At 39.8% G+C, this 26,578-nt stretch overlaps 2 protein-coding genes across 5 annotated transcripts; one reads left to right on the top strand and one right to left on the bottom strand.

Annotated features, from left to right (window-relative positions):
- The first annotated feature begins 1,766 nt into the window (after window positions 1-1,766).
- On the top strand, window positions 1,767-5,183 carry marveld3 (MARVEL domain containing 3). Of its 4 annotated transcripts, none has more exons than XM_021308551.2 (4): window positions 1,767-1,825; window positions 3,087-3,332; window positions 3,437-3,528; window positions 3,655-5,183. In XM_021308551.2, the coding sequence occupies exons 2-4, from the start codon at window positions 3,097-3,099 to the stop codon at window positions 4,263-4,265; spliced, it is 939 nt and encodes a 312-aa protein (XP_021164226.2). In that variant the 5' UTR covers window positions 1,767-1,825; window positions 3,087-3,096; the 3' UTR covers window positions 4,266-5,183. The 4 variants fall into 4 exon arrangements, with proteins under 4 accessions (XP_021164226.2, XP_021164225.2, XP_035992247.1 ...); XM_021308550.2 differs by having other exon boundaries at window positions 1,810-1,910; XM_036136354.1 differs by lacking the exon at window positions 1,767-1,825 and adding an exon at window positions 1,856-1,869.
- Window positions 5,184-8,333: 3,150 nt separating this feature from the next.
- Window positions 8,334-25,983, bottom strand: LOC118562972 (PH domain leucine-rich repeat-containing protein phosphatase 2-like). Its single transcript, XM_036136352.1, has 10 exons — window positions 25,923-25,983; window positions 24,111-24,210; window positions 22,562-22,717; window positions 19,161-19,361; window positions 18,886-19,048; window positions 18,652-18,782; window positions 17,841-17,954; window positions 14,290-14,484; window positions 13,982-14,213; window positions 8,334-13,895 (listed from the first exon to the last, which is right to left on the bottom strand). Exons 2-10 carry the CDS (start codon window positions 24,152-24,154, stop codon window positions 12,624-12,626), a joined length of 2,508 nt encoding a protein of 835 aa, XP_035992245.1. The 5' UTR covers window positions 24,155-24,210; window positions 25,923-25,983; the 3' UTR covers window positions 8,334-12,623.
- Window positions 25,984-26,578: the final 595 nt, after the last annotated feature.

Raw genomic sequence — 26,578 nt, 5'->3', positions numbered from 1 at the left:
CATGTATTTCTCAGGCTCCCACTGAATACACAACACACCATTTTCTGCAAATAAACCTGCGCTGCTGGACAGCTGGCTGCTCACAATTCCAGTGCTTACCAAAAATAATTAGCTGTCAGGAGATATATCTGGTCACAAAAAGATAAAAAAAAAAAAAAAACGGAAAATCGTATTGCGGAAACTAAAAGCATCATTTATTTCTCATATTAAGGTACTGGTGTTTTAAAACCACAAATGGTAGGGTACAAGAGGCATCTTTAGCAGCTAAACACACCCTTTTTCTTACATTTGCTACATTTCTGCCCTAAATCTGGTTTTAAAACCGATACTGTGAAAATGTAGTCGTTGTAATCATTGTTATTGCACGGAATTTAATACAGGCCTATACCTAGACGTTAATGTTACCAGTAAATAGAAATGTTTAACTTCACAAGTGTAGGACATTTATGTGGAATTCTTCCAAATATACAAAGTCACTTTTGGTGTCAGAAAAAAAAAAAAAAAAAAAAAAAACAGGTAACACCAGGACAGCAGTTCAAAATGGTCACAGATAATTTACATGCAAAGATGGTTTCTTGAACCAATAATAATTAAACGCCATTATGCTCCGTTTTAGCACAACGCAGTTACTCCAAGCTCCTTTCAGGATTCGTGCAATAACGATACTCAGACAAATCCGTCATTAATGTTCTATTATTTGAGTAAGAACGCTGGACTTTTATATTGAAAGGCATCTTTTCCTCGGCGGAAGTGCTTCTGGTAACGCGAGTACGCTCCACTGAGCTATATAATACACTGGAGTGCTGATTTTGCCGAAAAACTGAAGTCACTGGCCGCCATCTTGCTACTCCCTACTCTCACAGAATCCCATAGGATTTGGTTGCAACAACAAGCAGTTTTCTGGCTGAGTGAAAACGTTTCACAGGTAATTCTACAGTCAATGGATGTATTAACAGTATCAACTACTAGGATATTAGGTGCTGAAATATTTTACATGTTATTCATATTAAATATATATATATGTATATATAAGTATGTGTGTATGTATATATGTATATATATGTATACACATATGTAAATATATGTTTTTGTATATTGATATTTATATATTTATAAATGTTAAACATATATATTTAAATGAATAAAATGCAAAATATTTCAGCACATGACTTTCTCAGTACTTGATATTTTTAGAACATAACATGAAAGTATATGGCATTTGACATTTTAAAAGTCTTAAGCCCCCCCAGAACATGAGAAAATCCTCGTTATTCGATGCTGTAGTGCACATATTCCCTAGTTACTGGGGGGAAATAGGGAGTACCAATATGGCGGCTGGTGGCTTCAAAGCGACTCGTTCAAACAGACGGTGATTAGCACTCCAGTGTATAATACAGCTCAGTGGTACGCTCACGATCACGACGCGTGACCTCGTGCTCTGTGTCCGGGTTGGCGCGTGCGTCGCAAATCTTCGGACTTTTGAAGTTCATTTGATACAAAATGTGTAACTTTCATCGCCATTCCCAGTGGGTACAGAAGTCTTATTGTAGCGTTGAAACAATGTCCAAACGAAACAATGACAGTAAAAGTTATCTGACGCTATTTCGTCCTCATTTCCCGACATAACGTCACATTTAGCCTCACATTTAAAGAACAGTTTTTGGTTATGCTGATTTAATAAACACATGGGTGCATTCACGTTTCACGCGTGGAGGACCTGACCGAGTCCTCATCGACGCAGCAGCTCGTTAATCAGTCAGAGGACATAAAGTTAGAGACAAAACACAGAAAAATCTCAGATCAAGTGGGCGTGGAGAGAGAACAGGTGAAGGGAGGACGAACTCTCCGACAGGAAGTTGTTTGGCACAGGTGGATTGTGTTTTTTTTTTTTTGATGTAAAGGAAAACAAGGTAGGCTAAAAACGACATTTGGGGTTTAAAACAAATAGGTTCTGCTTAAAACCCGCAATCATGGCAGTTTTAATAGGAAAAGCGCATCAATCTGAGCGAATGTTTTGCTCCTGTGATGACGTAAGGGCTGTAATATAAAAGAACCATTGTTTGCCAATGTTGTAGTTTATTGTTTAAAGTTGTTGTGTTTCGTGTTGCCCGACTTGAACTTCTTTTAGCTTTTTACCAGTAAGGACATTTCCACTACATCATTCTGCAAATATTCTTTGTGGATCGCGTGTTTACAAGCACTACAGAAGGACGCGATCTGATATGCAATTTGGGTGGAGAAGTGAGTGCGTCATGCACAGGAACAAGAGCAAAAGACTTTGTGAAGTTACTGACTGAAGCTGCTACAGTGTCATCAAAAATGAGTGAAATGAGTCCTGCAGGCTAAAAGGCAACTCAGAGAGGAAGAAGCCAATAAGCTTGCAAACCTCTGAATCACCCTACCTGTGAAGTACGCAGGTGGCAGAATCATGCTGTGGGGGTGGTTTACTGCAGGAGAAACTGTTGCATTTCATAAAAGGAATACATAAAAGCAACATCTCAAGATATCAGACAAGTAGTTAAAGCTTGAACACAAACTGGTCTTTCAAATAGACAATGGCCAGCATCCCGGCAAATTAGCTACAAACTGACTTAAGGACAAAAAAAGGTAATGTTTTGTTGTAGCTGTCATAAACCCCCGATCTCGGTCCTATAGGAAATTTCTGGGCCGAGCTGAAAAGAAGTGTGCGAGAAAGGCGTCCTACAAACCCGACTCATTTACACAAGGAAGGGGCTGAAATTCCACCAAACTGATGATGAGCCTGTAGAAGGGTAGCTAAGTTAAATAGTTTAAAAGCAATGCTGCCATTAAGAAACATTTTAGAAATTAGGCAAATAGAAATCATTTTTTGTAACATCAAATGAACATGAAAATGAAAAACCTTTAGTCTGATTTAATGCCAAACATTAAATAATTTTTTTTTAATTATTTGTAAGTATTTGGCTTTGACTGTATATATTCCTCCTCGCTGCTTCGCCGTCTTTCTTGTGGGCTCCCTCTTCTTTCACAGAGACACAAGTCAACCATCCGCTCCGATCCTTATTGGAGTCAGTAATAGGATTCATGTCCATAATCTTCTTCGGCAGGCGAAGGGAGATGCCAGACAGGGGAAGACACCATCAGAGGAGCGATGTGTCCAAGAGCAGGGATTACTCACACGGGGGACATCACTCTCTGTATGATCACCAGAGACACAGCCAAAACCCAAGAGATGTGGAGGAGCCACTCAGCAGTGACCGAAGACACAAAGACAACAGGGAGAGAGAGGGGATAAGCCCTCATTTTCACAAGGGTCCTATATCATACATCTATGATATAGGACCCTCAATACCGTAAGATAACATCTGATTAAAAAAAACAAAAACTCAGTATTTTTGTTTGAAGTTACAACGGAGGTCATGTTGCACCTCTGAACAAAACTGCATTATCTTTTTAGGCTCAGAGAAACACCAGAGCGTTGCCCCGAGGCTTATCAACAACAGCACAGACGAGCTCTGTACAATTTAAGATACGTCCTAAGCTCCAGAGGCAAGTCCATTTCCTGTGAAACATTTTTTGCATGTCAACATCCAGCAACAGACGTGCAAAATCTGCCGTTTTTGAATGTCGGTCGTAAAAAAAAAACGTCGTTTCAATCTGTTGCCCATCTGTCAGGTATCTGCCAGCTCATGGAGGTCGCCGTGAATCTTCTCATCGTAATCTGCGCCGGAGTGCCGTACAGCAACAACGGGGGTTACCGCGACCTGGCGAGCTACGGAGGAATTTACCAATACTACTTTGGAGGCGCCAACGCCTTCGCTGGGGCTGACGCAGACAGGGTCAAGGAGCTGGACCGCCTGTTCCACCAGCTCAAGCGGCCTCCGTATGCCTTTGCCATGGCCTGCGGGGGGATTTTGATGATGTATGCCTTTGTCGTGTTTGCTCTGGGGGTCTTCAGGGTGCCTTACCGCCGGCCCCCCGTGCTGCTTGGGGAGGCTGTTGTGAATTTTCTGATCAGCCTGGGTTACGTCGCCGGGCTGGCGTTCTACTTCGTTAAGCTACAGGAAACCTACCAAAACCCCATCTGTCTGGAGAGAGAGCAGATGTACAAGAGCAAAGGACACAAGGGCTTTGAGTGTCGCTTCCATGGGGCAGATATCGCGGGAGGTCTGTTTGGGGTGGCGGGGATCTTTGTTTTCATCTTTGGCGGGGTGGTAACCGTCAGGGCCTTCAGATCGGTGCGGGAGCTGAAGAAGGAAAGATCAAATGAGGAGAGCCGTTTTTAAACCGGCTTTTCTCGCTCGCATTAGAGCAAAAGTTGAATAGACTGTAAAGGGATTTCCTTTTCTTATTGTTTCCCATGTAAACATTTGTAATCCATTAACTTTTTAATGTAAACTAGACTACTTTTTTTTTATTCTTTACACTTTTGTTTACATTTGTACTGAGCATGATTTATTTTGTAAATGTCACAATAAACTACCTAAACTGTGTATACGATTTTATTATCTGGCATATAAAAACAGGTAATTGACAAAGTACTTATATTCCTCTGTATGACATATACAACAGAACATTAAGCCTCCTGGGGGGGAAAAAATTGCAAAATGGTTTTTAATATCGGATGTGTTTAGGCAGAACCGACGCTGGTGAAATGATCACATCAGTGTTTTATTCCTTATATGTGATTTTGAATATAAAAAAACTAAACCTTGTTTCCCACAATTCAGCATGCAAGGGTAAAACAGACTGAACTGACCTAAGTAAACATTTGAAAATCTTTTTTAGTCTTTTAATCAGGAAAAGAAATCTAATGTGTCTAACATAACCTTGAGATTTTTAGTTTAAAATTAATTTGTTATAGTAGGCCTGAAACTGTCATGACTTCTTTTTAGAAGTGGTATTATTACTTCTCTTTTAAACTGAAATAGCTTTATTTGGCCTGATTTTCAAGTCTGAAAAAGTGAGAAATATTTTTGTTAATGGTGACTTGAAAAAATTTCGAACAGAGAAGGTATTAGAAGTGGCTTTGATGTACAATTATGAGTCTTTAAACCTCTGCCAGGCTGTACGTGCGTGCATTTTTTAACTCCTCCAGTAGATGGCGCCTACCGTGTTGCGCAATGCACTGAAAGAGTTCAGTTGGTGCATTCAAGGTGTTCACAAGTAAAGAAAATAGTTCTGGCAAGTCTCTTTTTTTTATATAGTTGCAAATTTTACCATCTTTAAATGTTGTTAAAACTATAATGAAATCAAGACAAATAATTAAAGAATGTATATTTTAAGGTACACATGTGTGTTTAAACTGATTGTTTCATATTGTGTGCCCTTTAGGGGCGTAATTAAACACTCAGAAAAAGTTTAAAAATTTTGGTGTTTTGGTCATAAATTGGAATAAAACCCAAGTAAATGTACAAAAAAAATCTATCTTGCCTTTTTACTTCTTATATTTTAGACATTTGAGATTTCTCATGAAGTAGACGGCATGCATATTGTTGACAGGCGTAAATAATTTTTGTACATATTGCTTTGTAGCAGAAATTGTTCGTAAACACGGTACTTAAAATGAACGCTGGACAAAGCCATTCACAGTAAAAAGTTTTATTGCTACTTGGCTTAAAGTTAATTGGAAAATTAAAACACATTAGAAACTGATGATGATGATAATAATAATAATAGCAGCATTTGAAATAAAAAAAGTGATTATCTTTTATTTCACAGAAGGTTCAAATGAGTATGCCTCTGAAAAACAGCAGGAGATAGGAAAAGTGCTCTTTGCTATCTCCATTCCTAAACAATGTTTGTTACTCAACCTAAATTTTTAGCAGCAACCGGCATGCTAGAAAAAAATATATTGGATACGCTTTATTTTATACAAATAAAAACATATTTTGTATATACTATAAGTTTCTCAGTTAACTTGTAGGACATGCTTCCAGTATGAAATACAGTTAAAGTTAGTACCCTCAACGGTGCCTTCATGAGTGACAGCTTTCTGAGGAATCCCTATAGTTCTCAATTCTGAAGTGAAGAGGGAAATAAAAATTAGCCTGATAGAATGTAGTAGAAAAATAAACATCAAGCTTCTTGGCATTGAGAAAGAAAAAAAAAACATACAACGAATCAAGCATATCTGAAAAAATAATCTGCAGAAAGGAAATATGGCATTAAACAGTGGCTACTTTGGTCACATGTTATACAGTTGGAGCGCCTCTGATCATTTTCGTTCACAGTTCACACAGAGTTACAGTCAAACCATTGGTCACACAAGCATGCATGCACTTCACACTACACAGAAAACACGGATACTTTGCAAGCTTGTTTAGATGTGCAAAGAGGACGTACTCCTCCAAAGTTACTAAATTCATCATGAGAAAGAAAAAAAAATGCTATTAATGCTCTTAATGTGCATTTCCTCTACTCAGTAGGTGGTAAATGTTGTCTTTTGAACCAAAGTGTACTCTTCACAGCTCCCTCTTCCTGTTTCTGTGCATCCAGTCTGAGTAATTTCAGTGAAATCAAATATACTTGAAGCTGGAGGTTAAAAAAATATATATATGGCATCGAACAGGAGACAGGCACAGTTTAAGAGGGTCAAATGGTGTCAAAAATCGACTCGGTTGGTTCAGAGAACACCACAGAGGAATGTCATATTCAGCAACAAACCACAAAGAAGCTGACCAAGGGAAGGGGCGGACTCAAAAAAAAAAAAAAAAAAAATGCCCTTTGCAACATATAAACACAACCTCAACTACATCATACATACACACGGCACTCGATATTAAGACATTTTAAGTGACAGGATTTATGTGGTTTCAGTCGGTAAAGTGACACTTTCAACATACTTATATTTACACTTGACACGTTGCATATTTTACAAGAGAACTGAAAAGATCGCACAGTTTTGTGAGACCTCTGGGAAAGTTCAAGCTCTCCTCTGTTGACTTGCACAATCATAATCTGTCTCAGAATGTCTGCAGGGTCCCGCGGAGGTCTCCCTGACTTCTGTCCAGACGCCGGAAGCAGCAGGAGGATGGGCGGACGTCAGAGCCACAGAGTCCCACGTGCTCGGCATCTCCGACACGGGTCGATAAAGTGACAACGATTAAATATCATCAAAGTGCTCCGTAGGTAAAACGTGATCTTGTCCGATCTTAGAAAAAATAATTCAGGGACTTCAATAGAATGCGCGTCTAGAATTTGAGGCGGTGGTTTTATTGTTTTATTATTTTTAGGGGCATTTTTTTTTTAGTTTTAAACTTGTTAGAGACTTAACAAATCAGCACAATGTTTTAATCAAGTGTTAGCTATGAGTATAAGCAATGGAACGCCTTCAGTCTGATTAGTGCAGATGATAACAAAAGGTAAAGACATTAAAAGATGATACTGCAAGCAAAGAGAATCAAACAAAGCTCCGGAAATAAATGTCGGCTTGTGACAAGAGGGCCATAATCGGGACATTCTAAAACGCTTAACGTGAAAAAGCTTAACGTGGCTTAAGGTAGGAAAACAACGAGGAATCATCACCAAATTTCGCATGGCCATATCTTGTCACGAAGACTTAAGCCTGTCAAAAAAAAAAAACAAAAAAAAAACCCCCGAAATCCAACGATTATAGAAGATATCTCACATTAACGTTTTCTTCTTCATTGGCGCCTATGGCGAGAAAAAGGCTTAACGTGGTTTAATGTACTTAATGCTCAGTGATCACCAAATTTCTCTTATATATTGCTTATCATAACCATTTAAAACTATAAAAAAAATCTAACCCACAGTCCAATTATTATGGACGTTATATGACATTAAGTATTTCATAGGCATAGAGGCTGGCTATATGAAAGCAGAAACGCTTAATGTTAGATAACGTCCATAATAATTGGACTTTGGGTTTGACATTTTGACAGTTTTATGTGCTTATTAGGAGCAATATGAAAGAGAAATTTGGTGATCATTGATCGTTGATTAGGTACATTAAACCACATTAAGCCTTTTTCTCACCATAGGCGCCAATGAAGAAGAAAACGTTAATGTGAGATATCTTCTATAATCGTTGGATTTCGTTTTTTTTTTTTTTTTGACAGGCTTAAGTCTTCATGACAAGATATGGCCATGCGAAATTTGGTGATGATTCCTCGTTGTTTTCCTACCTTAAGCCACGTTAAGCTTTTTCACGTTAAGCGTTTTAGAATGTCCCGCCATAATCTATCCCACTTTTACTGATGTCCATTTCAACTATCTTCCCTTTTAACAAGAGGTGATGTGTGTGACTGTGGAGGGCCAAAGAGTTGCAGAACACGTCGTTAAACGGTTAAACATTAAGTTGAAACATACATGACTGCAGATTTCATTGGGAGTTTTTTTTTTTTTTTTAAGAACAAAGTGCTTATACCAGTGTTAGTTTTGTTGAAGGTGCAAAAACCTGCAAAAACATGAAACTGCAAATTCCTCATGGAAAACATCCACAGACTTAAGGCCTGTACATACTCTGCAAGAACAGAGACATTTCTTCTCTCCAAGGGCTGCAGAAACGAAATGACATCATTTTACTCCCGCAGCCCTGGTTTGGGAGCTCTTGTTCCTTGTTCTTGACATATGATCTGGGAGGAACCTTTTTTTTTTATTTACGTAATGTCTGAGAAGTATTACACAAAAATGCTGCGGGGGGAAGGACCTTTATAAGGACTCCCAATAAGTTCCTGTGAAATAATAAATGTCCTGGTCAGAAAGAGTTTTGCTCTTGTTCTCGCTAACTAAGGACAGATCTCTCTGTTCTCTTGGCCTTTAAAGAGGACTGTTAGAGAAACACAACACAGATGGACGACCCAAAGGACTTCTTGTTTCAAACGACGGCGCTTTAAGGCAAAAAGCTGTAGGTCCAACTATGCAACAGATGTGGAATACCAAAACTACTGAAGTTAGGGTCAAAGTAGAACAAATATAATAATTAGAGGGGGCCAGGGGTGCAAATACAGTAAGAAATAATAGTTTCTTACAGAACAGCCATAATCACACTTACTGGGAACCCTGGCAACTGTTAGACATAACCAGAACTTTTTACATTAATTTATTTTAAAGGTAGATGAGCGTGGATGTCTCTGAACTATTTGATTGGTAATCTTTGACTACTGCTTGAGTAATATCATTTTGAAGCAAGGCTAAATCTCACTTGAATAAAAATTTTTGGGTACTCTAACCACAACTGCAGTGTCTACATTCAGCGCAAAAACCTAAACAAGTTTTAAACAAAATGAACTGTGACAAACAAGGCTGGGCCATTTTTATCTGTTCAAACAGTGAGGAGGATGGTGAGGGAGGTAAAAGATCTCAAAGCTCACTGTAAGAAACAAATTCATTTTAAGGCTTTTATCACCTCTTTACCAGTGGTCCAAACAATTGTTGAGGGACCTGTGTGCAGTCTATGTAATATGATACAGGCGTCCAAAGCTTTGGATAAGAAACGATTTATTACATATTCCGGTATTCAATACCATATACTGCTGTTGCTTTCATATTTTAATTATTGTGGGCTTACTGCTGAGATCTGACCAATGATAAAACTATAGCAAACATGGAAATGTGCATAGATGGGAAAAAAAATGATATCAAAACAAGAGAAGCCTCTAATGATGAGACGTTTTTTTTTTTAATTGTTAGAAGATTGCTCTAAAGACTTTTTTCCCCAAAGATTTTTGTTCTGATTAATTTACATATTGTTCATGTCAAGTCAGGAGACTGAGTTACAGGTCTCTCCATCAGCTATGAGGGATTTCTCGCCAGCCAAATGTTCAACATGCCCCGACAAATCCTATGTCCCCCCGACCGGCCACTGTTTCATACGGGTAAAGCAGCTCTTAGGTCCAATATTCGACAGAGTAAGCAGAACGACGAAGGAAATGAATCAATGCGTGATCTACATGTGAGAACAAACGGTACACTACGATATATTGCCAGATGCATTCGCTCACCCATCCAAATAATGAAGATCAGGTGTTCTCATCACTTCTATGGCCACAGGTGTATAATGTCAAGCAGGCTGTTTCTACAAACATTGGTGATGTAATGGGTCACGTCCAGGAGCTCAGTGAGTTCCAGCGTGGTTCTGTGATAGGATTACTTAAATAAATATTTAAAAAAATCTGTGATTAACAGGCCACTGCAGCCCTTGATGGTGCTGAGGCGGTCACGCAATCATTTGCTGCAAGTGTGCTGGAGCAGAGACACGTCTAAAACATGCAGGATGGTGGGAGGAAAACCACTGGTGTAGAGCACGCCGCCTGTTGAATATAATATGGTTAATTCATATTGTTTAGATGTTAAATAAATAGAATGGAATAAATACAATTCAGTTTAAGATTGTACTGGGTTTGATCGTACAAGTATTTCTCCACTAGATGGCGTGGGTGCCAATTGTCAGCCATGATTGTTGGTTTTAGATTTCTGACTAGCGAAGAAGCCAGTTTTTCTTCTACATTCTAGAAAATGTAGCTCTATGTATATGCTTGTTTTTGCCGCAGTTCAGAAGTAAAAGTGACAAAAATATGAAGTCGAATCTCCAGTCGTCTTTTTCAACAAGAAGGGATATTTTCAGCTAAATCCACAACACCGCCAGCAGACTCCAGAGCAGTGGAGACACGATTCACCCCTCTCCATTTGGCAATCTGATGGACCAGCCTGGGTTTGGCGGTTGTCAGGAGAACGGTAGTTGTCTGACTGCGTTGTGCCAAGTGTAAAGTTTGTTGCAGGGAGGGTTCTGGTGTGAGTTTTAGTTAAAGGAATGCTGAATGCAAATTTATGGGAACGGTTTGGAGATGGTCCCTTCCTCTTCCAATGCGACTGTGCACCAGTGTAAACAGCCAGCTCCGTGCAGACATGGATGAGAGTTTGGTGTGTGTGACCTTGACTTGCCTGCACAGAGTCCTGACCTCAACCCGACAGAACACCTTTAGGGTGAATTAGAGCGGAGACTGAGAGCCAGGCCTTCTCGTCCAACATCAGTGTGTGACCTCACAAATGCGCTTCTGGAAAAATGGTCAAAAATCACCATAAATATGCTCCACAGTCTTGTGGACAGCCCACCCAGAAGAGTTGAAGCTGTTATGGCTTTAAAGCCATGGGTCAATCTGGTAATGAACCCTATGGCTTAAGAGTGGGAGGCCAGTGAAGTTCATATGAAAGTCAAGACAGGGGAGCGAATACTTTTGGCAATGCAGTGTACCTTGTGTAAGTTTGTTCATAATATCTCTATATAATATAACTAATATCAGCTGCTTCAAATATTAATTCCTAAGAATAATTGTAACTTGTTTTAATATGAAAAGAGATTTCAAATAAGAGGATAGATAAAACTTTTTTTTAATATCTTTGCAACTATTATCTGGCTGATTTGCGTAAGTTAATGAATCAGTTTATGTTCAAACTGCCTAAAGTTAAAATATTTGTGTTTTTTTTCTCTGCAATGTAGGTTTTATGTAGATTATTATTTTGATGATTGGTTATTCTGTTGTCACTAGCACTTCAGCTCAGTAAAGCTAAACAGTTTCAATGTCAAACGGCTCAGAGGTGCTAGGTAGTGCATTCAGTGTTTATCCCTTAGTAGTTATAGAGGATGTTTTCTGCAATGATTTATTCAGTGTGAAATATTCTAAGAAACTAACCCCCAAATCAACAATTTTAGCAACATAACGGCAATTTTTGTTGCCTTTAGATGTTCTTCAGTTCCAGTTTTTCAGTTTTGAAAAAACGAGACTCCCAAATTTAAAGGGAAAATTTGGGCCCTTTGGGTCAGCACATATCTTCCATTAAAATCTAAGCAAAGTACCACAATGAAAGAACCATTTCTGTATAATAGGATACTCCTCCTTAAATGTACCTTTGGGTAAAGAGTTTAACCCCTTTTGACATTGCTTTGTGTTTAAATAACATGAAATCGTGGCTGAAAAGTGAACTCTGAAAAGACGTACACGTAAAGGCGTCCACTGATGTTTAGTTGAAAGGTCTTTGTGGTTAAACAAAGCTTGACTTTCACATCTTAATTTAGGCTATATTTATATGGGATTATGGCATAAAAAGTCAAGTTTTCAATATATTTTTCTGGGTCTGATAAAGAAAACAACGGGCCAAACATTAACAGCCATAAAAAAACGTCCATGGATGTCCAGTGTTTGAAAAACAAAAACAAAACTGTGCCCTGTCTGATTGTAACTAAAAAAAGCTCTCATCCCAACACCTAAACTGGATGCGTTGAGCTTTCTGATGTGTCGTCCGTAGTAGGCACTTTTTCAAGCATCAGCACTAATCCATCTCTGCAGAACCTGAGACACCTTTGGGTTCCTCAAGGGTAGGTTTGACCACAATGCATCAGACTGCTTAACTTTCCGAGTAAAGGGAAATGCTGTTGATATACTGGACACGTGGAAATCCTGTTCAGCCCTATTGTGGTGGATACTCAGAGCATGTTCTGTTTATCTCTCTTTAATGGCACAGTATCAGTCAATGACAAAGGTCTAAAGGCGTTTCTTGTCTTTTCAAAAAGAAAAAAAAAATTTAAATGGCAACTTCTTCCAACCCAACCAGCTGTAAAGAGATAGCTCCACGCCTCTAGAATGGCACAATCCAAAATGCCTCCAATTGGCTGTCCAAGCGTCCTAGAGGGCTGTATCATAGACTTCCTGCTGCATGATGGTAGCGAGGCCCGGGCCTGGAACTAAGCTGGAGGCAAACGCATGAGGGTGCGGTTGATCCCACAGTGGATCTTTTACACAAGTGGGTGTTGGTGGCGTTGAGATGCCTGAGACAAGAAGGCTCTGGCCTTTCAGCTGCTCCCTGATCTCCTGCTCAAGACCAGGAGGCACAATCAGCTGGTCCTCTGGGTCCTGCTGAGCTGGGGCGGTGAAGTATCCCGATTTCTTCTTAGGAGCCTCCAGGGCCACCTCAATAATATTATGACTCTCCTCCAGGGCCACCACAGAGCCATTGGACAACTTCTTACCAAACAGGCTGGACGTGGAAGGGGACTTCTTGAGGTCTCCGTTCTCCCTCCCGCACACAGCCAGCAGACAGCCGTTTGTGGCGGAAACCACCACGCTGTTCTGTCTGCGCATTCTACCGTGACGGTTTTCAAGATTCAGCTCCTTCGGGCTCTCCAGGGCCCCGGACCGGAGCTGGAAAGCGCAGCAGTGGATGTCTACCTCAACCTCTAACTTGCTCCCGTTGGAGATAACCCCCTCGGGTGGAGCTTCGTCGTCACTGTCCAAGCCGTTGTCGGACTGGTTGCTTGAGAATGTAGCACTGGAGGGCTGGCGCTGGAAAACACCAGGGTGGGTTACAGCTGCAGCTGGACCCGGCACCATGATCCCGCAGGGCGTGGGAGCAGGGTGGAGGCTGCAGCGCCGCTCGGGGCGAGACGCAGAGCCGGAGGACGGGGGCTCGTCCGAGGCGGTGGACCCCGCCTCGCTGCCTACCTCTGAAGCTGACGTCTCGCTGCTGAACTCGGTGCCGATGCCGCTGCTGAACGAGATGTTTCCCGGATCGCTGGGGCACGGGGGCGCGGACACCGGCACGGGGGCCGGGGGCGGACCCCGCAGTTCGTCGTTCGACGCCGGCGGCTCACAAGTGCAGCTGTCCTCGCCGACGTGCAGTGACACCACCACGGCTCCTATGTTGTCCTTGCAGCCGTAGCTCTGGGCCAGGGAGCACAGTTTCTTGGCGGCGGCCCGCGGATCCCGCACGGCCTGCACAGTGCGCACAGCCTCCTGGTAGGACACTCGCTCAAAAAGGGCCCGGTTCCCCAGGATCAGGAACTCATCCTTGGCACAGAGCGGCTCGGTGTGCACCCAGGGCTTTGGAAGCACCCAGGGAGACAGATAGGAGCAGCCCAACAAGCGGGAGCAGCACGTCACTCCGCTCACTTTGTTATCCTAGAGCGGGAAATAGTAACACAGAAACATTGCCTCGCATCTTCACATGTAGAATATGCAGCTACTACATTTAGCGTGAGCATTACCTCTGTTATAATGGCTTTATGGACTTTAACCCTCTCCATCTCCTCAGTGGAGTTCTCCAAGCTGAAGACCTTTGAGAGCTGTACAGCCTGTCCGTCACGGCACAGAATCGCCTGGCACGTGCCCACGTTAGCCACCGTGAGGCTAAAGCAGCCCCCGGACTCGGACACCTCACGGTGGATGTAACACAACAGGGCAGAAGCACCGAGTTTCTGTCCAGCCATGCCAAGTTTCCTGTTCAGCCGGAATGAAACTATAAGTAAGCTGCTCTGCTAAACAACAAACACCACAAACGGACTGGTGGTCCTACCTGTGTGAGGTGAGGAAGGTGTTACACATGTAGACTGCGTCGGTCCTGGAGTGCTGTAGCTCTTCGCAAAGCACGTCTCCCATGGTGCACTGCAAGAGACGTGGTACCTCTTCGTTGCGGTCGCCGTCGAAGATGCCGTAGCAGCCTTCGCCGCCGTCTCCAAAACGGTCCACAGCGAGCACAGAAACACACAACCTGTTGCACGCAAACAGATCCGTGTTAATAACCAGATGGCTCTGTGTCTCCTGTGAATTTCATACATCCGGCAGCATTGGATGCAGCAGGTTAGCTGTAAGAACTGATGAGAGAAGCCCTGTGTGGGTCCCTGTTGTGGGCATGAAGCACTTAGACCTGCAGGGCGCATAGAAAATGATACACATACTGGTTAAAATCACGTTAAATTCAAAAGAAACTCACCGAACAGCATAATTTGAAATATATATTGACCAGTATGGCCTGTTATACTATTTAACTGTGTAGTCAAATGCCCTGAAACTGGGCTTGTCTGAGTATTTTGCCAATGCTGGCCTTCTTTTACTCTGATCTACACATGTTCTTCGCGCCTCACTTTCAACTCAAATGTAGTGCCACAGGATCAGTCTACCACTGAGCTATATAATACACTGGAGTGCTAATCGCCGGCTGGTAGAACGAGTCGCTTTGAAGCCACCAGCCGCCATATTGGTACTCCCTATTTTCCCCCAGTAACTAAGGAATATGTGCGCTACAGCATCGAATAACGAGGATTTTCTCATGTTCAGGGGGGGGCTTAAGACTTTTAAAATATCAAATGCCATATACTTTTATGTTATGTTCTAAAAATATCAAGTACTGAGAAAGTCATGTGCTGAAATATTTTGCATTTTATTCATTTAAATATATATATATATATATATATATATATATATATATATATATAACATTTATAAATATATAAATAACAATATACAAAAACATATATTTACATATGTGTATACATACATATACACATATACACATACTTATATATACATATATATCTATTTAATATGAATAACATGTAAAATATTTCAGCACCTAATTTCCTAGTAGTTGATAGTGTTAGTACATCCACTGACTGTAGAATTACCTGTGAAACGTTTTCACACAGCCAGAAAACTGCTTGTTGTTGCAACCAAATGCTATGGGATTCTGTGAGAGTAGGGAGGAGCAAGATGGCGGCCAGTGACTTCAGTTTTTCGGCAAAATCAGCACTCCAGTGTATAATATAGCTCAGTGCAGTCTACTAAAAGGGGAGTTTTCCTCTCCACTGTCGCTTCATGCATGTTCAGTATGAGGGATTGCTGCATAGCCATGGACAATGCAGACGACTCTCCACTGGGGACTATGCTCTCTCAGGAGGAGTGAATGCTGCTTGTCAAGACTTGATGGAATCTGCTAGGTTTAATTAGATAGGAAACTTTTTGACCAATCTGTATAATCTGATTGAATTTTACTTTGGAAAGTGCCTTGAATTGGCGCTAAATAAATAAAGTTGAATTGAATTAATAGTGGTGGATTGAAGTCAACTCTGAATTTCCAGAATCCATTTAATCTGAGAGAAATGCTGCTCAGCAAAATCTGGCACAGGTAACATGTTGATGATGTTGCACAACATTGTATTTCAAGCACAGAGTGAGTCTGCTCGGTCCTCACAACACTTTAGAGGAGATCACGTACGCTACAATGCTACCGCTATCCCTCGACTGTCTCTACCTCCACTGGCAGCTCTTTTTGTTCTTTTATTGTTTTGTTTTTTAGGACGCACCCTGGCGTAACATCAGTGCACTCGTCGATGGCGTTTGAAAGATGGAGAGTGGAAACAGCAAGGGCGGTGCAGAGACTGGTAAAATTAAAAAGAGGAAAGCTCTGAAAACAGCCGCTGCTAAATGTGCAAAACGTGACAGCTTTTTCAATAAAATGAGCTCAACGTTTCAAATGTGAATTGAGGATGATGAAATGAGTACGGCAAGATGTTGAACTGTTCTCTGCAAACCATCATACAAGTTAATTGTCAAGTCACTGAATATTGTGATGTTGTGACACATAGTTTATATAGTTTAAATATTAGTATGATACAACGCCACATAACAGGGAATTTTTCTCTTATAGCTCCTCACAGTCAGAAGGAATTACACAGCACCAAGTACCAGCTATGAGCCCAAAAGTCCCCTCTGGGCAGGTAAGATTACACATTAGGTGAATATTAGAATTAATATAATGAAGAATATGGTGCTGAGGAAATATGAAATAAATCTGCATATTTCTCAATAATAATAGGTTATTTTAAGTGGGCTGGTTTGAGACATGAAACTCCAGGGCTGAAAATGAGTCCCACTCCAGCCCTGTTGACAGATCAAATAGTATAAAGGAAAAAGAGGAAGTGATCAATGATAGGTTGTGTTTTTTTTTTCTTATTATTTTTTGCCTAACTATGATGTTAAAAGGGACTTTCACTTTGGTGTCCATTGATCATCTCCAACTACAACTTAACAGGTTTGTTATTTTTATTATTATTGTGAGGCCTGTTAAAAGCTAATTGTCAAGTAGACTTGCGTACTCTTTGGTAGAAGGTACAGAAGATTACCAGATGAAAATGTCTTCAAGCAAGAACACAGATATTAATTCAAATTTTCATGGTTTTATTTTTGTAATGCAGTCAACATTGTATCACATTTTATTCTCAGGTTCCCTATTTCTACCTTTTTTTTTCATTTTAAAGCTTAGCGATCTGTTTAGTTTTTACCAATTTTATCTTAGTATAACGTTGCATCGTCATTCTTCATGGCTGACCAGTGGAAAAGGCTTTTTTATTTAAACTCATAACAGACAAAGTATGGAAGACCTTAAAGGGGCCATGACAGCAGATTTAATTTTTCTGAGGTTTTGGGGGTTTAATATGATCTATTGTGGACTGATGAGGCCATGTGAACGTCAGACGTGTGTACCAAAGCACCTGCTCAGGGGCAGTCAGCTTTGTCTCTTTGCTCAAAACAGTCAGATCAGAAAACTGTTTAATTTTTTACATAGGTTATTATCTATGTAATTCATATTCTCCAATCTGTCAGATGTCCTGACAAAACAACAAAGTGACTTTTTTTTTTTTATTAAATTCTTTGGAGAATTTACATACGTAGAAATATCAACTACATAAAATGTTTTATACAGTGATGTCATGGCACCTTTAAGCAAGTGTGGACAAATATAGATCAACACCACTTTAAAGGTTTAAAAAAAAGGTGACTCCTATTTCTAAACCTTTTGCACAGTGCTGTACCTTATAGCCAATGCACCTAATTAGGAACAGACTGACATTTTGTTACTTTACAAGGATAAAGGATAATGACTGGATGAGGGGCAACAGTATTTGACTAGGTTGTATCTCCATTTGTGCCCTTCACGAAAGTACGTGTACTTCAATTTTACAGCGGTTTAATTCATGCCATTTCTGTCAGAATAAATGCTTTCTAAAAAAGTAACAGCCTGTTCACTGTAAATGAAACAAATCTTGGAGACATAGAACGAGAACACACTTATTCCTTTGGCCTCTCATCTCAGAGTAACCGTGCTTCCAGAGAGCCGAGGAGCCCAGGGAGTCTCCGGGTGTCGGCGGGGACTTCTGGTCTAATTTCAGCGTGGTAATGTGACTGGAGGGGGGGGAAAAAAAGAGAAAATAGTTGGAAACACTGCAGAAAAAGGTGTGTACTGAATGCATAAAAAAAACTCTAACAAAGAAGGTGTTCAGAGAAATCTCGCGATTTTTTTGTGCTGTTTCATCCATCCATATATCCACTTAGGACAGGGGTGTCAAACTAATTTCTATATGGGGCAATGGCATCATGAAGTCATTAAAAGGGCCGCTTGCATGTGTAGAAACGATACTTTTCATTTCATAATTTCATTCCAGTTCACACAGTAGTATAAAAAATACACAGTAACATAAAAGTAGCACTCTTAGGCCCAGTTTATACAGTTTATCTGCAAAAAAAGTTGATATTAGGGTGAGTTACACTTACAGGAGGCACAGTTTTAGCCACTTTATACACTATAAAAGGATATATGCCTTTTTTTTGGCTCTCGAGGACCGAATAATTTACCTTGATGGGCCGGATTTGGCCCGCGGGCCTTGAGTTTGACACCTGTGACTTAGGACATCCTCCAGTTAATTCTGGGCAATCTCAAGGCGATCCCAGGGGAGGTTTTTAGCTACCTCAGCGACCTCTCCCACAGTGATAGAATCGCATTCTTCTGATTCCTTAGGCTCTTTTTTTACTCTGGCATTGTGATTTACCAGTTTCAGGCTTGTAAAGCCTCTTGTCAGCAGCTCCGGATGCTGCGACTCACCTGAACAGGTTGAGGGTTTTGTGCTCCAGCGTGAGGCTGCTGTTGCCCGTCAGGTCCAGCTCTTGCAGCGTGGCAGGCAGGGAGTCAGGTAGCTGAATCTCACTCAGCTCATTGCAGCTCAGATCTACAAGCTGCATGTAAAAAATAAAAAAAATAAAAACATGCAAAACACACATGAGCTGGAACATGCTGAGGGCAACCGTTCGATGTTTGCAAGGGGGAAACAAGTCTAACCTTGATCTCAGGCAGGTTGAGGATTTCTGGGAAGACGGTTATTTGATTCGAGTGTGCTATGAGCGTGTGCAGCCGCTTACAACTGGACACGGTGGAGGGGATCGTCTTCAGCTTGTTCCCGCTTAAATTGAGCTCCTCCAGCAGTTCCAGTTTACTCAGCTTACTGGAAACAGGAGCGCGACACATTAAAACACAACCAGGACACATTAAAAATAAAAAAAAACACATGCTTTAATCACAAAAAGTTATATTAACAATTGTCATAGCTAGCCCACCTGGCTGGGAAAGAGAGCAGCTGGTTGTAGGCGACATGAAGGATCCGCAGGTTCTGGTGTCCGACCAACAGAGCACCACAGTTCTCGTTCAGGTTGTTCCCGGTCAGGTAGAGCTCCTGGAGAGTGCTGAGGCTCTCCTCTGATTGGCTGCTGGGGGGGATGCTTTCCAAGGCGTTGGCTGACACATTTAGGTATTTTAGGCTAGGAAGACAAACACGAACAACGTGACAAACATGATAAGTACAACAGTTCGTTATATTTACCACACGACAAGTTAAAGCTAAAATACTGATATTCTTACATAACAATAACGAGCGCTGTAATCGTAACTATTAAAATCTGTAGAAAAAGATGGCCAGCTATTTCCACCAGGTTACATTTTCACTGCTAGCCACAGCTAGGCAGGATGTTAAAATATCAAAACAACAAATTACCCTTTTTTATTAGTTAGAAATTAGCAGTAATATAATACTTCAGCATGTATGTAGATTGCTATAATGAATTCACAACATCAACGTGTTTCCATCAAAACACAGAAATAAAAACAGACTTCACGAGACAATCATAAAATTTCATAAAGAGGGAAAAAAGTGGGAATCAGCATCCACCCTGGAGGTTTTCATTTAAGTTGCCTTCTTCACTCGCTTCTCATTATCTTGGGATATTTACAGTGGGACAGTGTTGCTGCTCAACGTGCTTAAATCACAATATGAACTGCTGAGAAGCAGCCTCTAGCACAGGAGGCTTCAAAGTGTGGCATTGGGTTCAAATTTGAAATGAAATTTCTCAAACTCAGACGTATAAAGTATTGTTGCAGTTTGATCAACACTGCAAAAAAGGGAACTAAAAGTAAGTACAATTTTCTAGAAATTAGTCTATGTTTCATTGATTTGAGCAGGTAAATAAGACTATTTGCCAATGGGATTAGTAGTTCTACACCTAAAATAAGATAATTCGATATCCTGCACTTGAAGAATGATGATGGAGATGAATTGTTCCTACTTTAAGGGTAAAAATCTTATTCGATTGGCAAATAATCTTTTTTACCTGCTCAAATCAAGAAAAAATGCATTCATTTCAAGAAAATTTTACTAAATTTTTGTTCCCTTTTTACAGTGAAGTGTACATGTTTTGTTTTTTTGGATCCTAAATCACAAAGGAAAAATTGAGACCTTCCTTAATATAGCTTTATATAAACAACGCTAACTGCACATTATAGACATCTAAGTCTAAATTTATCATTTCATCATATAACAATTACAACTCTTCTGTTAACGTCACTCAACTGGCTTCTGATTATTCACACAACTGACTTAAAGATTTTCTAGCTGATTTTTAGGGTTCTTCTTGACGAGACCTTTATAACATCATCAATAACACCGGGGCCCAATAACCTGTTGTCTACCAGGTTCAATCAGATATGGAGTAATGATCGCGGCTTTTCTGTTGTGTTACAAAAGAAATGGAAATTTTTCTTATACACATAAAATGTGTCCAAAGACCTCTGTGGCTTAAATAGAGCTGAGAGCTTTGATTCTTTTTTTTTTAGAATTTACAAAACGATTTTCCTGTTTTTGTATCCTATATCTTACTTATTTGGATTAACAATTCTTTTTGTGTGCTTTTATTGCTCTGATTAAATTATTTGCATAGCTTCGTGTCTTGCAGTATTGCACTTTGGTGAAACTTTTGTTTCATAAAATTATTTTAAATAAAGTTTAATTGTATTTATTTACATATTTACATCTTATAGTCGTAATGCACACTGGGCAATGTCTGTAAAAAGAGTTTTTACCAATCGTCGGCAGTTCAGTTCTGCAAAAAGGAAGGTAAATCTGCTTTATTCAACTTATTGAGATGCTTAATAAAATACAGGTTAGTTGGTCCGTGGTGTAAGATATTTCACTAAACTCACTATCACCTCAATAATATTGTAAAGTTAATCTAAAAATTCAGTATACCTCAGGAAGATTAGATTTGATTTAAAAATATATATATATATATATTTATATATAAACATCTTTCAAGACTTGAATCTGAGACAGAATCTATGCAGAGGGAGCTAAAGATTAGGGTGATGGTTAGGAGGCGATTCTTCATCAGAGAATTACCAAAGACAAATCATTAAAAGATCAGTGGAAACATACAAAAAGCTGCTCAGCAGCATTGATAGTTGAAGAGGGTATTGATAATTTCATATGTCAGTTTTAAATTAATTTTAAATGAAAACACATCACATTTAAAAATTTTTTGACTCTTTTAGAATTGCTTTATTACCTTTAGAATGCTGCTTTTCTCATTTCCTTTCAGAAACAAACGTTTTGGTTAAATAAAAATGTTTTTAAATGATTATCTGCTAAAAGGTACTAATAATTTAGGGCCTACCTTATGACTTAGATCATTTAGTAAATTATTTTAATACACTTTAGTATATTAAAACCATTTAGCAACTAAAAAAAAGAGTCAATGTTTTCTTGTAGTGAGAATAAAATCCAGCTCAAAGGATCAAGAAATAAAAGACTGGTTAGAAAAAAAAACACTAACTCATCTCGAAAAGCGAAACAGGATGACATAGGTGTGCATGGCTTTCAGGTTTGACAGTTTCCTTCTCATTATCTTAAATGTTCTGCAGAAGATACAGTTAATCACGGAGGTAAACATCCCAGTAAGTAGAGGACTGATTTGCATATATTCATTAAGCTGCATAGTGAAGGGTGGCGGTAATTTGAACCGCGGTAGTTCTTACGTAACGGACGTTATTACGTGATCACTGGTGTGTGTCACACACTGACTGAGCAGCAATAAAACTTGATGCAGTGAAAAGTGGACCTTGTTTTGCTTTTAAAAAACAGGCTTTGCTCACGAACAGCTCATGACTAAAAGTCTTTTAACATCTAGCTAGATGTGTTGCTCTCTACTACACGAATAAAAGTAAGTGAAACAAACAGAAACAATCTTTCAAACGTCTGATGATATTTTTTTTACGCTCTACAGTCTTGAACCAAGCTCTATTTCTTGGCATGTTTTGACATCTCCTCAGAGAACATGTCAGGGGATCTATTTTTTTTAAGTTGCTGCCATAAAGTCTCCACATCACACAGTAAAGTGCATCAGAGCGATTTCAGCAGCTAATGGGTGCTAAGTGGTTTACCACACAGGAAGTATGGAAGCAAAATATGCTCTAGTCATGTTTGGGAATGCTGAATTGATCTTGACCATATTTGCTCCGTGCAATCTATATGGGGCAGTGTTACAGTAGCCGTCCGCAGGAAGATAACAGGAAGTCAGGCTGCCAGTGAATGTTTCAAAGAAGAAGAAGAACCTGTGGATGAGGGATCACGAATACCATCATAAAAAAGACTTAAGGGCAAGAAGCCCCCGTAAAAGGTTGAGGGACTAACTTTAAGGCCTTGTAAAAGAGACTCTCTGGAAGTTCGGTGAGCTTGTTATGCTGCAGGTCAAGGGTTTCCAGAGGGATATGGTCTAGGAGGTCAGGCACTCTCTGCAGATGATTGTTCCCCGCCAGCAGCTTCCTCAAACTCAAGCTGTTCAGCAACCTATTGAAGACATCGCAGAGAGAAATCAGGACAGAGACATATTCACCTGCAGACGAAGACACTACCCATTAATTTACAACCGGGCAATGGCGGTCATGTTTCTATTTCTTCTCTCAACTAGAAAGGTCAACCATTGCAGAGCTCCATGAAGAATGTTGCAGCACATACAGGGCCTTGCAAAGTTTTTGTTTGAAGATTTTGTAACATTACAGCTACCGACTTGAATGTGCTTTGGGCGGATTTAATGCGATAGACCAACACAAAGCAGTTCATTACTGTGATTCTCTTTTTACCAATTTAGACGTGAACAGTGTTCAGAGCCTTACTTACCAACACTCCTGAGTCAATACTTTAAACCTTAGAGCTTTTCATGTCTACAGACTGATTGTTTGTCTGTTTTTCTTTGCAATACTGCTCAAATGTAATCAGGCAGGAAGGACGGCGTCTGCTAACATACCGCTGCAAGTCCTGCAACAGATTCTCCATTTGATTTTGGTTTTGACTTTCACAAGGCTGATCTGAACCGCTTCATCGTTGCACTAGCTTCATTTTGGGCCCTTTGTGAAGCTGAAAGGTGAACCTCTGCACAGTCTTGTGTCATTTACTGTCTCTAACAGGTTTTCTTCAAGGATTGTACTGTAGAGAAGTATTCCCGCAGAATGATGCTGCCACCCCAATCTTTCACTGTGCATGAGGCATTTTGGAGAAGCCCAGTCTTGTTTTCTACCCGCAGTCTTTATCTCCTACTTGGATTCAGGCAAACTTAAAAATGAAATGCTTATTCTATCATTTGACACTGGCTGTTTACTTGCAATTCTTCTGCTTAGGCCAGACTTGTACCTCGCAGGGTTATTAGTCGTGATGTCTCTCACCAGAACTGTCACGACGGTCATATCATCAAAGCTTTGGACATTGTTTTATAGCCTTGCCCTGCTTCAAACTTCTCCAAATCTGAGTCCCTGACCTCTCTCATGTTGGTCCTCATGGTGCTGTTTGTTCTCTAATAGAAATTCCCTTATAAAAAAAAAAAACCTTGGGCTTTCGCTGAACATCTGCATTTATACTGAAGTTAAATTGCATGGAGGCAGACTTTAATTCTATCAGACTAAAATAGGCTAAATACAAATGCACACCCTGCTTAAACAAACATCTATCTTTTTCCATCCACTTCACAATTATGCTTTACTTTATGTTGCTTTATCACATGAAATTCTTATAAAATTTGTTATTTTAACATAAAATCCTACTAGGAACTGAAGACTTTTGCAAGACATGTCGCATTTTCCTGCTACCCAAGTGCAATATACAAAATGTCTAAAAATGCCTAAATGCAAGGCAACACCTTATGTATGTATATAGAGGATGAAATGATTTCAAATTATGAGATCCTAACCTGGAAGGAAGTTCAGACAGGAGGTTGTGGGTAGCATCCAGCATCTCAATTTTTCGACAGTCACACACCCAGTCTGGAAGGTATTCCAACAGGTTCCTGTCTCAACACACATAAAACATACACACAAACACTTAGACTGAGAAATGTTGGTGTTTTTTATTTATTCCATTTCTAACTGTCTTATGACCACAGCTATACACATACTGCTGGAATTTATTTCAATGTTAAAGCTGTAGAATTGCTCCCTCCCCTTTTTGAGACAGGTTTAACTTTCAGAAACTGGAAGGTATTTAGCAAAACTGATTGGTTCAATTCAATAACCATTTAAAATACAAAAAAAACCCAATAATAACACACACCAAATCTCATCTGACCTGACACGGGTCTTGCAAAGTGATTTAATAAAATAACTTGCAGGTCAGTGAAACTGAATAAAGTCAAAGTTGGAGGCAGGGTACCATATAGACATTTTTGCCTTATTCATATTCATTTAATACTGAAATATAAATGAACTGGAGGTCCATTTCTGCCATTTAAAAAGGAAATAAATGAAGCATAGTACATCATAATTATGAGTTTCAAAGTCCTAATTTGTCTTTTAAAGTGATAATTATGAGATTTAAAGTCATGGTTCTGCATTAAAGTAAAAACTGTAAGATACTGAGTAAATCTAAATTAGGACTTTATATCCTATGAACATGACTTATGAAACATGCAATTATGAAATTTTATGTCTCATTTTCTTCTTTCAGCTGCGAGAATGGCTCCAATACATTTCACATCTATTTTTCAATACTTTCCTTTCTTTGTGAATATATTTACTCTGCACATTTACTGCAGAGAATTCATTTTTTTCCTGCAAATATAAGCTTGCAGACTCCCTTCAAAAACTACATTTTATAATTAAACTGAAGAATAAGGAGGATTTGGGGGTCTCCATTTGTATATTTGCCCTATGCACTAGTTTTGAGATGTTTAGGTGCAAGGGGCTTTTTACAAGCTTTGACTTTTTAACTTAAATGCAAAATATTCAAAATATTCTTAACCTGGTTGAATAAAATAACAACAATAATGTAGCCTCAACAGGAGAGTTTTTCCCCATATGTCCATTCATTATGTTCCTTATGTTAATGTTAATGTTTATGTTAATGCGGTGTGAAAATAATTTTCTACTTGTGTCAAGAGGCTCCACTTATTTACCCAAAAGTAGAAGTCTTGATAATTACTTATTGAGAAATGGAAAAAATGAGCAACAGTTACAGGAACATGTGAATAACTGTACCTTCAATAATACCCTGATATTTAAGATTACGAGGAAAAATCTAGGAGATATATGATTCACGAAAACTAAATTTAAAACATTTGAAATTACAAAGGACTATTAAAGATAAACCCTTTAAACCTTCTAAAATCCAATAATGGTTAAACATTATATTAGTATCAGTCTTGATCACTTTCAGGCCTTTTGTCCTGGTCTTGTTCTCAGGCTGAAGTGTCACATTTTCTAGGGAGGCACTCTAGTAAACCCAAAGACATAATTAAGGTTTATTTAAGTAGAGAAAGTATTTAAAACCTAACAAGTTATATTAAAAAAACACTTAAAGATAATGGTGCATTTGTTAAGAAGCCTGAATATTATGTCAAAGTTAAGAGTTTTTTAGACTGATACTATAAATTCCAAATATTCACAGAAAATTGTCATAAACTTTATTTTCCCCACACACACTGTTCAATTCCAACCTAATTAAAGAGAAATGAGATTAAGTTACTATTTTTGGAACATAAGAGCTCTTATTCCTGTGCAGAACTCACTGTGAAAGGTCCATGTGTGTCAGCTGGTTCGGGACTGGATAGACGTTGACTGTGGAAAGGCCTGCAGAAGGATAAAGGCACCAATTATCATCAGCGACACATCTGCATCGCTTCAGTCTCTGGTGGGCTGGATGGAGCTGAATGCATCATCAAAGGGCCCCAACGCGCGGGGAGGCCATAATAGCGGCCGGCCGAGGCTCGTTTTGACTCACGGTTGCTGCCGGCGTGAAGCGTGCGCAGCGTGAAACCGCTGAGCGTGAGTGTCCCCAGCTGGTTCCGCTGGCAGTGCAGAGTCTCCAGGTTGCAGACGGAGTTCAGGTCGAGCGAGTCCAGGCAGTTGTCCCGCAAGTCCAGCTGGGTCACGTGGCTCACTGGATCTGCGGTGTCGCATTTAACACACCGGAGCCCATTCAGCCTGAATTTAATGGACAGAAGAACAGACTGAATGTTGGGGAAACGATAGGAAGCATGGCCACGTCTGCAGAAACGTGGCTGGGCAGCAAAATTAGAACATCAGTTCACAACAAAGAACTGAATAACAGACGTGAGAACACACAAATGGGCCATAACATTATGACTACATTATGACTTCCATTCACATGGAAACTAAATGAATACTGTCCAAACACATAAATATTGCTGCTGAGAAATCACAC

The sequence above is a fragment of the Fundulus heteroclitus genome, chromosome 4 (genome assembly GCF_011125445.2).
Source record: "Fundulus heteroclitus isolate FHET01 chromosome 4, MU-UCD_Fhet_4.1, whole genome shotgun sequence".
Lineage (NCBI taxonomy): Eukaryota > Metazoa > Chordata > Actinopteri > Cyprinodontiformes > Fundulidae > Fundulus > Fundulus heteroclitus.
This window is presented reverse-complemented; position numbering and strand designations above follow the sequence as displayed.